This window comes from Thermobia domestica, chromosome 12 (assembly GCF_964235325.1).
Source record: "Thermobia domestica chromosome 12, izTheDome1.hap1.1, whole genome shotgun sequence".
NCBI lineage: Eukaryota > Metazoa > Arthropoda > Insecta > Zygentoma > Lepismatidae > Thermobia > Thermobia domestica.
The window spans coordinates 160,843,836-160,857,102 of NC_137465.1; the positions used below are offsets into that span (position 1 = coordinate 160,843,836).

Consider the following 13,267-nt stretch of genomic DNA (forward strand, 5'->3'; position numbering starts at 1 on the left):
AATTGGGTAACTGAAGTGAAGGAATAGGTTTATAAATTAGAGTTAGGGATACGACTTAAACAAGGCATAATTTTTTAAGTAGGATTTCATTACCCAAATATAAATGAATATGCCTCTACAAATCCTTCACAGAAATGACAAGGAACGTAATTTAATACTACTTATTAATAAAATTGTTTACAACTGTATTCTATAATTGAAAACCATTAATAAAAAGGATCGTATTATCATTCCTGTCATTTCAAATAATCATTTATATTTGGAAGTGAATATCTGTGTAACGAAACCATAGTTAGAACCTCATTTCTTGTTTATCCGGGACTCAATAAGATATATTGCGACACTAAGAAATGTCATTTTGTTCTTCTGGAACTTCATTTCAAACAAACAGTTTCCATTTACGGACATTTTTGGGACGAAAATTGCAAGACGGTAAAAGTTCTTTCCCTTCTGTGGAAGGAATAGATAGATGACTGACTTGACTCTTCTCTATTTGAAATAGTTGATGTATGGTTTTATATTACTATCAAATGTTCGAATGTATTTAAACGAAATCGTAATTAATATCAGAAACAGTGATAGGACATGTCAAAACTAGTTTTTCTTACTACTTTAATGCTTGAGAGTTGCATATTTCTGAAACCTAGTGTACCACTTTTCTTTCTTTCTTTTTTTCCCATGGTGGTGTAGAAAATTGTATACTTATACAAGCGTAATCAAATTCTAGAGAGGTGGGTTTTGGAAGCCACCTCTATCACAGATTCTCCTTAAATCCACCTGACAAAACCCATAACCTTCACCATATTTTTTAAATAGAGCGCATAGTCTTCTTGTGGGTTCTTGAATGATTAGACTTTTGATGTCCTTTGAACTTTTCAGAACACCGTACAAATGATTGTTAAAAATAGAAAAAGAAAATATATCTGAAAAGGAATAGCCATTAAGAAAACGATTTTAATTTATTAATTTCTAGCTATGAGAAATAATTTGTCAACTGGAATTATCTTTTCTGTAAAAATATTTTATTGCAAATTTTCTTTAAAAGTTAGAACAGCATTCAAAAATGAAACAAGTAATCATTATGCATTAACAAGTATATGTAGATCATGCTAATTTGCATCATTTTACATAACAAAAATTTAAATTCAAAATTTTAAATAAGCAACTTTTAACTGCAAGTGATTTTAATAAATAAAAACGGAATACATCAAATTGAACGAACAACATTTATTAGAGAAGCAATGTTTTGTTCTAATTATACCTGAGAATGTAAAGTAATTAACAATGCATATCAAATTCCTGACTTTTTCTGATCCAGCACATTTTTACTTATATGCGGAGAAAAATCACATTTTTCCCTACCATTTCACTCTTATGATGGCAGGTTAAAGTTACTTTATTTAGGTCTATATACTTGATTCAAATGAGTGAAACCGTAATAAAGGCAGAAATGTTCTTATATGAAGGTCAAATAAATAAATCAAATAATTTTAATTCTATTGTTACACTATGATGAATAACAGGATCAATCAACTTTAATGAAGTTTCACCTATTTATATTGAAATTGGTAAATTGTTTTCCTTGCATACTACATGCATATTTCCAGCATTTGACAGCAATTTGTTAAATTTCCACCACTCTAAATTTCACTTCATCATTTTGTTCATTAGTATCATCCATATACCATATAATAATTTATGGAATTGTATTATAACTAAGTAAACCAGTTAAGTATGGTAAGAACAGCATGGATCCCAAGTTCGAACCATGAGGAACACTTAAATAAACTGAATATTGTTTATATAAATCATTCTTATAGTGTATACAATGTAAATGTTTGCAAATATAAGATGGTACAAAACAACGTAGCTTATATATAAAATTAAATATAACTAGCTTATTCAACAGAATACCATGTTCAATAACATTTATATACTTCTGAAGGCGGTATATTTACTGTGTAGTTCATCTACTAACTAACTATATGGCCTATGGAACTCGGAGGTTCAATATCGCGTTCACAAAAGCTCTCCGCTGACTTCTATTCTTAGCTAACTGCATCCAGTTTCTACTTTGTATTCCTATTTCTGCGAGATCCATTTTAATATTGTCCTCCCATCTGCGCCTACATCTTCCTAATGGTCGTTTTCCGGTTGGTCTTCCAGTTAAGATTTTGAAAGCGTTCCTACTTTCTTCCATCCTGGCTACATGACCAGCCCACCTAAGCCTCCTAGACTTGATGACCGTAACAATGTTGGGTAAACGGTATAAATTATGTAGTTCCTCGTTATGAAGTTTCCGCCATTCCCCATTCCCGTATCTCTTGGGTCCGAATATTCGTCTCAGAATCTTGTTCTCAAATACTTTCAATCTATGTTCTTCCTTCCGAGTAAGGAACCATGTTTCGCAACCATACAGAACAACAGTCATGCTTATCATTTTATATATTTTAAGCTTCATCTTAAGCTTCATTTTAAGCTTAAGCTGTAGTTCATCTACTTGATTTGAAATCTCAAGTTTCGTTGCTAAATCTATGCATATTCAGCAAAATTAGTAAGTTATTGATTTTTCTGGCTAAGAAATCGTATTGTTCTCGAAAAATAACTAGATATTTGTGACAAAATGTTTGTTTCTATACAATAATTTTGTAAGCTTTAGTAGATAAAATAATTGCTTTCATTAGGATTATTATTACGTCACTACGATACCATTGACTTCTAGAAATTCGGCAGATACTTACTGATTTCATACGTCAGGAACATTAGTACTAGTTTAAGCTCAAAATTAACCCATATAATTTTTGGTGTTTCATTTGGGTCTCACTTATTTTATATCCATCTCTCTAGCTTTTCGGAAAACTTTTTCTTTCTTTCTTTCTTTCTTTTTTTATTTTTTTATTTTTTTTTTTTTGCCATCGCAGATGTTAAACAAACGTCACCATTTTAACACCTTTAACAACAAAAATGATTTTAGTTTTTCGAAACACCGTAATGGATATAAACTGATAAAAACACGAAGTTACTATTGAATGCTACCTACAACAAATACTTAAAAAGAAAAAAATGAAATGAAATCTTAGGTCCCATGATTATGCCTGTTAGGCGAAGGGAGACGAGATACTTAAAAAGAGTTTCAGATTAACCTCTGATGACGTAAGGTGAGACTTTATCAAGTGTATTAGAAGTTCTAGGCTTAAATTGTTTTATTGAATTAGTAAAATCACTAAATTCAAGAAGTAATTCCTAAATTCTGACGTAATACTGTAGGTATAGTTTCCTAAACGTTTCAAGGATTATTGCACTTATTCATAACAATTCAAATCTTAAATTAACAAATCGTTTGATTAAATAACATGAAATAATCACTACATTGTTCATAAAATAATGAAGAAACAAAATTTGGGTAATTCCCTCAGTATTCACCTTTTTTAGTTCTTGTTGTACTCCTACAAGTTGGCATTTTTACGTATACGAAGAACTTCAATATTTAGAAGACAAAACTTTCATCCACTTTGGTATTATTAGGAATGTAGTAACACTATAAACATCAAGGAGACGTTCCCTCCAGTTCTTTTTGTATCTGTCCTAAAGACTTTCCTTTGGTTTCAATAACCATTGTAAACACGAAAATGGCTCCGAATGCACACATCGCTGAAAATGTCCAAAACGTTACGTCAGAACCAAACGCAATTTGAAGATCATTGAAAAACTTAGTCACGACAAAAGTAATTATCCAGTGCACAAAACAGGACGAAGATCCTGCAATTCCTTTTATCCTTGATGGAAATAGTTCACCGATCATTAACCACGGAATTGGACCATTACCCAAAGAATGGGCAACTATAAAAATAACGAGTGAAAACAATGGTAACCAACTTATATATCTAACATCATCTCCTTCGGACTTTAGATAAAAATAAATACCAATGGCTCCTTGGCATATTGACATTACAATATAAGAAATAAGTAAAAGTGCACGACGCCCAAGACGATCAACAACTAATGACGACACAACTGTGGCTACAACCTGAGTGGCGCCGACTATTATTGTTGACACATTTTTGTCCAAACTGCTTCCGGCGTCTTGGAAAATATTAACTGTAAAGAATATTATAGCGTTTATTCCTGTAAGTTGTTGGAACAACATTAAACCATAAGCAATGATAATGCCTCTCCTAGCTGCTCTAGAGGACATAATATCCTTGAAAGAAGCTTGTGCTTCGTTGTTGATTCCGACTTCTAGTTCTTGAACCTCGGCAGCCATGTCGTATTTGGGGCCTCTTAGCCAGCGGAGACTATTAATAGCTTTATCTTTCTTACCTCTTTTTAAAAAGAACAATGGAGATTCTGGCATGAAGAAAAATATTAAAGCAAACACCAGAGGAATCATTCCGCATATTATAGATAACCACATCACATTCACACAAGCACCAACACCATACACAAACAAGATACCAGTACACACCATAATTTGAAACAAAGTACCCAATGTTCCTCGAATTTCCTTTTCAGCTACCTCCCCTATATACACGGGAGCAGCAACACTAAATGCTCCTCCAGCCATTCCAGTAATGAACCTTCCAGCCATGAACATAGAAACATATTTCGAGAAAGCCAACAACGCCCATCCCAAGATAAAAAGAGGAATTGTAAACAACATAGTTCGTTTGCGCCCAAATTTATCCATGGCATATGCCATTGGCACCATCATAGCTCCTGCTCCAATATTAATAATAGCACCAATCCATGAACCATCTTCTTTGCTAATCTGTATAGCTTCGTCTCCCTCTTGTAGTCTCCCAACTGCTGGAGAACTCCATCCATAAACGGTACCCAACGCTAGTGCACCCAGAGTCACTGGAAAGACATAAGATATTGGTGAGACTTTTCTCATCAACGAAATTGGGGAAACGAGAGGAGATATCAAAAGTAAGAAGAATAAAGTTAGAGATTTTACGTTAAGGGTGCTGGTATCCTTTTAAAAACATGACACAGAATAATGAAATCGAAACAGCAAAGAAGGTGGTTAGGTTACTCATAGGTAATTTTCCTGAGAAGAATCCAAATAACTTTACAGACAAAAAAAAAAAAAAAAAAAAAAAAAAAATGTTATGTCAAATATACTGGAAGTCAGAACATGAAGTTCATACACAATTTTTGTACAAATAGATGCAGTTCTCTTTTAAGTTTGATTTTTATATGTATTAAATGGGATAGCTTCATTGAGAACCAAATTGAATGAAACCATAACTACCTTCCGAAAATTCTCAAAATTACATTGGACAATATGGAATTTAAAATCTTTCTATGTCCTCAAAATCAGTTATTTTAATTCTTATCCTCCCGCCCTGTTTTCCTTCTAGACATGCTCTGGATTTGATTTCACACAGAAAAGAATAGTGGAAAGTTGTATTATTAGTTGCTTCCTCTTTAGCAAGAATAAGGAAGCTTCTATGAAACAGAGTTGATACTTTGACCAGGCTCACGTTTACTTTAAATGAAGAATTACTCAAGAAATTAAACTAGGTAAGCAATTCATATTTATTGACTTGTTAGTTTAACATTTCCTTCAGCTATGAAGGATCATGAATTAAGCTTAATATAGGTTTCGAACTGCATGTACACATCGAGAACCTAATACAGGTCTTTAGTACGAGGGACGAGAATATTAACCACCATGTTTTAAGTTTAAGCTATTATGCTATACGCGAAATAAATATTTTCGTAGCAGTGAATAAGAAATTAAAAAGTACCCAAGTTTCCTCGTATTATATAATATTATATTAACTGTTTTTACGAAGATCAAATATACAAATTGTGACTCGCGGGATGTAGGTTAATCATACAAACGGAAAAGACTCTCATGCTTCAGTCTTCCATGTTAAGAGTAAATACTGTTAGTATTGACTAAGGATTTCGATTTGACATATACCATAAGCACTTTTCATTATCTTAATATATTTCGGGTATATTAAAGTTTCTTTTCTTAAAATAAGGTAATAGTTTATTGTTACCGACAGATACGTTAATGCAGCTGCACTTCATGGATATATGAAAGTTGTAATTTACTATATTAATAATCGATTTCCTTATCAAGTTTCCGATTATTAGTATCATCAATTACAAATTTCTTTTACATGGAACTGTTGTTCCAGTTTTCCCCGAAAACCTTCACAGCTCTCACATAATGAAAAGTGTTCATGGCCTATGTTAGATCGAAGTTTTTAATTCATTTTAACTGTATGCATATCTGTTACCTCTTAAATAAACTAATTTCCAGGTATTCAACCTTTATAAACTATATAAGAAACTTCATGAAAATATAATTACAAGATATATTATTGTCAAAACCAGAATTGTTTCAGTACCTTCTATTTCTATATAAATTATCTAGTTATTTACAAAGATAGATTTTCACAGTAGTTGACAATGTTGTTCTTGTGACAACCTCCGTGGTAAGATGATGGAAGATGATGGAGGATGATGGAGGTCAGTGTATTCCGAAGTGCATTAATATTTTGTTTTTTTGTGAATCAAAACGTCAAACCTGTTAAACTGTGAGGGTTAAATTCCCAGAACAAATTGTGATTTGATTTAGTTTCCAGAATAAATTCTAAATAACATGCAAGTGTGTGATTTGATGTGAACAATATAGAAATGAGTACGAATTTGTTTGTAACAATGGAACGAGACAAGCTTGAAATTCTGCAGTCGTGAATAATGTTAATATTGAACCTCGAAATCCTAATCTTGATCGGTCGGTGAGTATCTTTCACTAAACAGTATAGAAAAGAGCCACAAATTTTGACAATGTTGAAAGAAAGAATCTCTGCAATCGCCTACACGTTTGTAAGGTTCCGGCGAGGTGGGTCCTGAGATCATCTTCAAAAGCAAAAGAGTGTTTATTCGAGTCTGTTCAGAACTGATTGATTGTTTGTCATCCATTTAATCATGAAATTTCCAATTATGTCAAATAAGTGCAGTGCTAGGAGCATAAATGTACCTAAGAAAATTGCTGCTCCGCACAGAACTCTCAGTTCTCGGTCATGGGCTTGCACAATCTAACTACCAAACCCTCATGTAGTAATTCTACAAGGATTATACACAAGGCGAGAATTATAAACCCATATCAAAATGAGAAACGAACTGAGAGTTAAAGGGGGTTGCCACGTTAGAAGAACTTGTAGCTGTCATAAAAAAAAATCTTGAAAAACTACCATATTTCACCATGTACACATAGTCTTGAAAGGGTCATAAAACATTTTTTTTTCATCTTGCAAGGAGTTGAACAGTGTGCAACTTTCTGGGACGTCTTGCTTGCTACCTGCTATCGCCCTCCCACTGTCATAAAGGAAAAAGCAGTTTCGTCGATTCCGAAACAACGGATTCTTTTGGACAGGGAAGGGGATTGCGCCAAAATACACGTTTTTAATGAGGAGGTTTACTGTTTGTCCACTAGAGTGCAGTGCTGCATAGGTGGAAGTACCTTTCTTGCTTTCAAGAAGTTGTAATATGTACACAGTAAATAGAGAGATTGGGTTTCAAGATTTTTTTTATGACAGCTACAACTTTATGTAAAGTGACAAGGCCTCTTTAGAAAAAGACGTATTGCTCTGTTGCCACATCGTAAGCATTCGGCTTAGGCGTCCGTTATAACTACCTTCTCTAGTTTTCTATAGTACTACTTTTTTTCGTTATAGAGCGTAGTTACAGTAAACGCCTTAGCAAAATACTCACAATGTGATACCAAAGTAACATGTCTTACTCTAAATGTCAATTCGGTTTTTATTTTGATCCGAGTAAAATTTCTGACTTCAAGTATTTTCAAGCGGATATCTATGAGGGGCAGAGCCGAATTTAATGTTTTACTGTTCCTAGGTTGAAAGGTGTTTGCGCCTTTCAGGTCGACGTACAAAAATTTTTACATAATAATAAAAATATTTTTAAATATTTTATAGATATCTTTGAACTCTTTTGTACAAATTTTAATAATTTTGGTACAGTGATAGGAAATTAATAGGCATCATACGCAGAATCGCTGCAAGGGAACGCGCTGCTTCTATGCTATTGTTTGTGGCAAATACAAAGGTAGAGGTCCACTCAACTTCAATCACTAATGATTGAAGCCAATAAACTCATTAAAGAAGTTATTGCTTAGAGGGCGTTTACCCTGATATTAATCATATTATTATTATTATTATTATTATTATTATTATTATTATTATTATTATTATTATTATTATTATTATTCAACTGTCGTATTTTTCGTCTTATTAGATTTTTCCAACGTGCGCCCCTAGATCAAGCCTAGTAGGTCTATTGGTAAATCTGGCCCCGATTGAGAGGCAGGGAGTAAAAGATAAAGAAACGGCAACTAATAATGTTATAATGGAAAGGATGTAGTGAAATATATATATAGTTTTGAAAACATGGAAATAACCCCACGTTTAAACTGCAGCAATTGGCAAAACTTCGAATCCAATCCAACTGTGTTACTGATGATTATTGGATCTAAAAATTGATCTTCATAAAGTGTCATGTTTCACTTATGACTGTGTGTCGTAAGGTGTCAATCTTTTAAGCCAATTAGATTCCAATGACTTACGTCACACTCTTGTCAACTTCACATGGACTAAATCCTATTTACCACTTTAAATTATACTGATTCTTCCGTGCATATGCGCCAGCAACTAAGTTTTTCTTGTGTTTGTACTTTAAATACTCTTCAACATTAACACATAAACAATACTTACTGCTGTTGTTGCGTGCCACAAAATCAAATCTCCTCCCTCTCCCCATACCGTCAAACAATTATCATATGCAAGCAAAGAAACTAGATTTTTCTTTTTGTGAGAAAGAGAATGGGCATTTAGTTGGGAAGTTCTATATACACCCACTACAGTGTCAATTAGCTCATTCGGATTTACACTTGTTTGGTCCCTTGAGGCGGTAGGTGTTTTCAGTCACAAGATGAGTTTAAACATGTGTCTCTTACTATGGTTCAAGACTCAGGATGACCTTACAATGACCACACATATATATATGGTATTAGTTCTGTCTTTTTTACCTGCCTAGAAACAAAATTCCGGTTTTGACGTAAAGGAGTTTCTTAGAAATAGATGCAGAAATAATTTAAAAACACAAATTCATTCTGACAACTTCTCCATGATAATACAACCTGCACTACAAACAACAAATCAGAGTTTGAAGAGGATTTGGACACTTTTTATAAATGACTTTTGGCCATTGTTTAACTACTCCAAAAATGTCCTGAATTGTCCTATCAGTGAACAAAAACATGTCTAGAATGCCTTCTAACAGTGGTTAATAGAAATTACTCCAAAAATATTCAAAATGTACCTGAACTTCTGATGTATCTGATGAATAAACGGTCACAGGAACGACTTTTAGACAGTGTTAGGACACTTAACACATTACCATTTACATGTTTACAAGTCGTTTTCCCCTGTATGTTCATTGAACACAACAGAATCTCTGGTATACTTTGAATACTCTTAAGGCAGTTCCTATTAGCCACTGATAGAAATTATTCTGGATATATATATATATATATATATATATATATATATATATATATATATATATATATATATATATATATATATATATATATTACTGATAGAGTATTTCAGGGCATTTTATACAATGACATTTATGAGTTCTGTAGATTGAAAAACAGGATATTTTAACTAAATTTATGTTGTATTAACAGCATACGATTGTTAAATGACATATGAAAAAAATTTAAAATACATTACATTATAATACATTTCCCAGTTCTGTTAATAAGCTAAATATTGATTAGTAATAAATTATATACAGCAGTTAGTTAGATTAGAACAATGTTGATTTATATAACTGTACACTGCAAATATTATTGGACTAGTTGAACAATATTTTTCTTCAAATTGACCTATTATAGGCTTATACTGTAGGTTTAACACAAATTTGGCCATTAAATAATCATTAATGGATGTGCAAATAAGTGAAATCCATTGAACTTATATTATCATCCATGTTTCGATACTTATAAGCAGCATGGATAGACATAGTAAAAATGATCAAAAGTCTTAATATTGCTGAAATATATTTTAAAATATTGATAAGATATTCATGAATGTCTATAAAATAACAATCAATGAACAATTTGATCTGTGGACGGCCTGAGATATAGTACAGGCACCGAATGGACGTTACCGGTACAGTCTGAAGTAGCATGATATTGGATGCTAATTAAACCAACTAAAAGGTTGTTAAAATTACGGCTGCAACAAGTATATCATGAATAGTACTAATGTCAATGGGCAGAATAGAACATGGAAGTGAAATTCTTGTAGCATGCTTAATGATGAAACTAATTTTTGTTTATTAGCTTCTAAATATCCTCGTATATTACACTGTTTCGGGGGCAAAAGGAAGGAAATAAATTTTTAAAAAGTTTGTACAAATTTCTTGTTCCGTTAAAACTTGTAAAAGATGACGTCCACCTGAGCATGTAATATGTGATATGACAAAAATCAGTGTTAGTCTTTAATTCACAATCTTCCGACTGTGAGCTCTAGAAAGGGGAAGAATAAGGACACTTGATAAATTTGAAATAATGAATTGGTATACGGGGACTGCATAAATCAGACATAGATAATTTACAAGTATTATGAAGAATAAAGTATATGCCAGCTCAGGTTTAACGAGTGTTGAGAAATTGAAGATCAAATTTCGTTTGCATATTATTCAATTCATGCACAAATAAAAAAAATCGTTAATAGCTTCCATTGGTTGGTTGGATTGGAATTTAACGTCCCTTTAAGCACCAAGGCTATTTGAGACGTGAACTTGCGGTTTAACGTAGGAACCGAACCACATGTGCTCGAATCAAGTATTAAAATTTGGTATCTTATCAGTAGGAACGTTCCTGAAGATACATAGCTTCAGTTATTCAAGTGATAGACTTACCAAACTACAATATCAAAATAACATCAGAAATTGCACTAGAATGTTATCGGAAAAAGAGGGGTCACTCACAAATGTTGCCTTAACGCGAGAGGATATTAGGTGTTGTTTTATTTGATTACATTATTGCATTGATACGTTTTAATACTCCTGGTCAGGAGAACTGTCTGATATCTCCTTGGGGTAACCATGCTTGGAACAATGTCTACTTACAGGACAGAAATAATTTCGGAAGTGGAGGGTATACGGAGAGAAATAGACAGAAATGACCAACCAAAGCGAACAAAATGAGTTACATCTCATTGGGTATAGCTATAATGCTGGTAAAAAAAATATTGATATAAAATGCCTATTTTTACATACAAACACTTGAGACATAGTGGGTTGTTTCAACCCGATGATTTGATGAAGAATGACGGATAGCACTAGAAAATTGTGCTAGGTCCTCTAAATTTAATTCCTGAATAACTCTACAGACCTAATTCCATGCAACGATAAAAACTTATTTAAATATACATTTTTGGGATATTCCTATTGTCAAATTATAGGGGTACAAATATGAATCGCCTGTCTCATTTAGTATATACTTATAGAACTTTACAATCAAAAATCACAAAATTCACAAGGATTCAACTTCCCGCATAAATATCCTGAGCTACAGGTAAACTTTAATGAACATTTCCCTGAAGAAATGTTATGTTTAATAGTATGATTGAACGTTATTTTGATCGCTTAGTTTTGACAGTCTCAACACACACAAATACGAGTATATATATATATATATATATATATATATATATATATATATATATATATATATATATATATATATATATATATATATATATATATAGATAGATAGATAGATAGATAGATAGATATATATATGTGTGTGTGTGTGTGTGTGTGTTGGGAGTTAGACTAGAAAGTAAGGAAGGTAGATTTCCATCATCCATTACTGTATAGGACCGTCATGGTGGCCATCTTGAAGTCCACCATCTTGGATTCAGATCTAAAATTTTTATACGAAGAGGTTTTGTGACATCTTTTAGGATGTTCTTCACCATAATCACACGTATAAACATTACTTATAATTTATGTCTAACCATTTATTAGTTATTACCTTTATAATATTATTTATATTAATATTATATACAGTGCGTCCCACTAGCTTTCGAACCCGAAAAAAACGTTATAATTTCCGAACAAATATACACAGGAGAATGAAATTCACAATACACGTACCTTGTTTCATTCTGAATGCATGACCGTCACAGCAGGTGCTGAAAGTGTCCTCCCTGGACGTCAAGACATGTTTGTACACGGCGTTCCCTTTTGTGAAAAGTCCGATGTAGAGTCTCCGGTGTGATCTCATGAATCGCATTCTCAATGTTGTTTCGCAACTCTTGCAGTGATCGTGGGTTGTTTCTGTAGACACAACCTTTAAGAAAACCCCATAAGAAAAAATCAGGTGATGACAAATCCGGGGATCTTGGCGGCCACAATCTTTGGAGATTATCCTGTCACCAAAAAAGGACTCAATTTCTGCCATGGCCACGTTGGAAATATGGCATGTTGCTTCGTCTTTTTGGAAATAACCGCGACGCAGTTCTTGAATGTCCAACTGATTCACAAATTCACTGAAGATGTGTAAGTAAACTTGTGTGTTTATTCTATCTTCAAAGATGATGGGTCCAATGATACGCTGTCGGGAAATTGCACACCAAACTCCCACCTTGAAGGGATGAAGTGGAATCTCATGGTACACATACGGATTTTCGGCGGCCCACACCCGAGTATTCTGCGAGTTCGCATAACCGGAGAGATGGAACCAAGCTTCATCTGTGAACCAAGTATAGTCTAGGATTCCTGGATTGTCATGCAACAAAGCTTGCAACCAACGACATCACGCGCTTTTCCCAATCTGTAGTCTTTAACTCCTGGACGACTGTAACGCGATATGCAAATAGCTTGGCTCTTTTGGCGGCTCTTTGCACAGTTGACTTTGACATCCCTACCTCTTGTGATAATCGACGCAGGCTCTTCTTAGGGGACTGCAAAAGACGTTGCCGCACATTCTGTACTGTCTCCTCGGACATCCGTGGACGCGCGCCTCCATGTTCCGTAAGCAACGTTCCTGTTGTTTCGAACTTGTTCACCAAATGATGTATTGATGATTTCGATGGTCCTTTACGGCATCCAAATTCACGGCGAAATTCACGTTGAACGGTCTGATACGATCCTGATATCCAATATTTTTTAACAATGAACACGCGTTCCTGTACGGTGTACAGAA

General features: G+C 33.6%; 1 protein-coding gene across 1 annotated transcript in view; it reads right to left on the minus strand.

Annotated features, from left to right (window-relative positions):
- Positions 1–1,057: 1,057 nt before the first annotated feature.
- The window catches only part of LOC145666789 (facilitated trehalose transporter Tret1-like), a 99,986-nt gene continuing 87,776 nt past the window's right edge, over positions 1,058–13,267 (minus strand). The window contains exon 3 of the mRNA XM_081734348.1: positions 1,058–4,857. Within this exon, the coding sequence (XP_081590474.1) occupies positions 3,548–4,857 (1,310 nt within the window). The 3' untranslated portion in view covers positions 1,058–3,547. The remainder of the gene's footprint in view (positions 4,858–13,267) is intronic.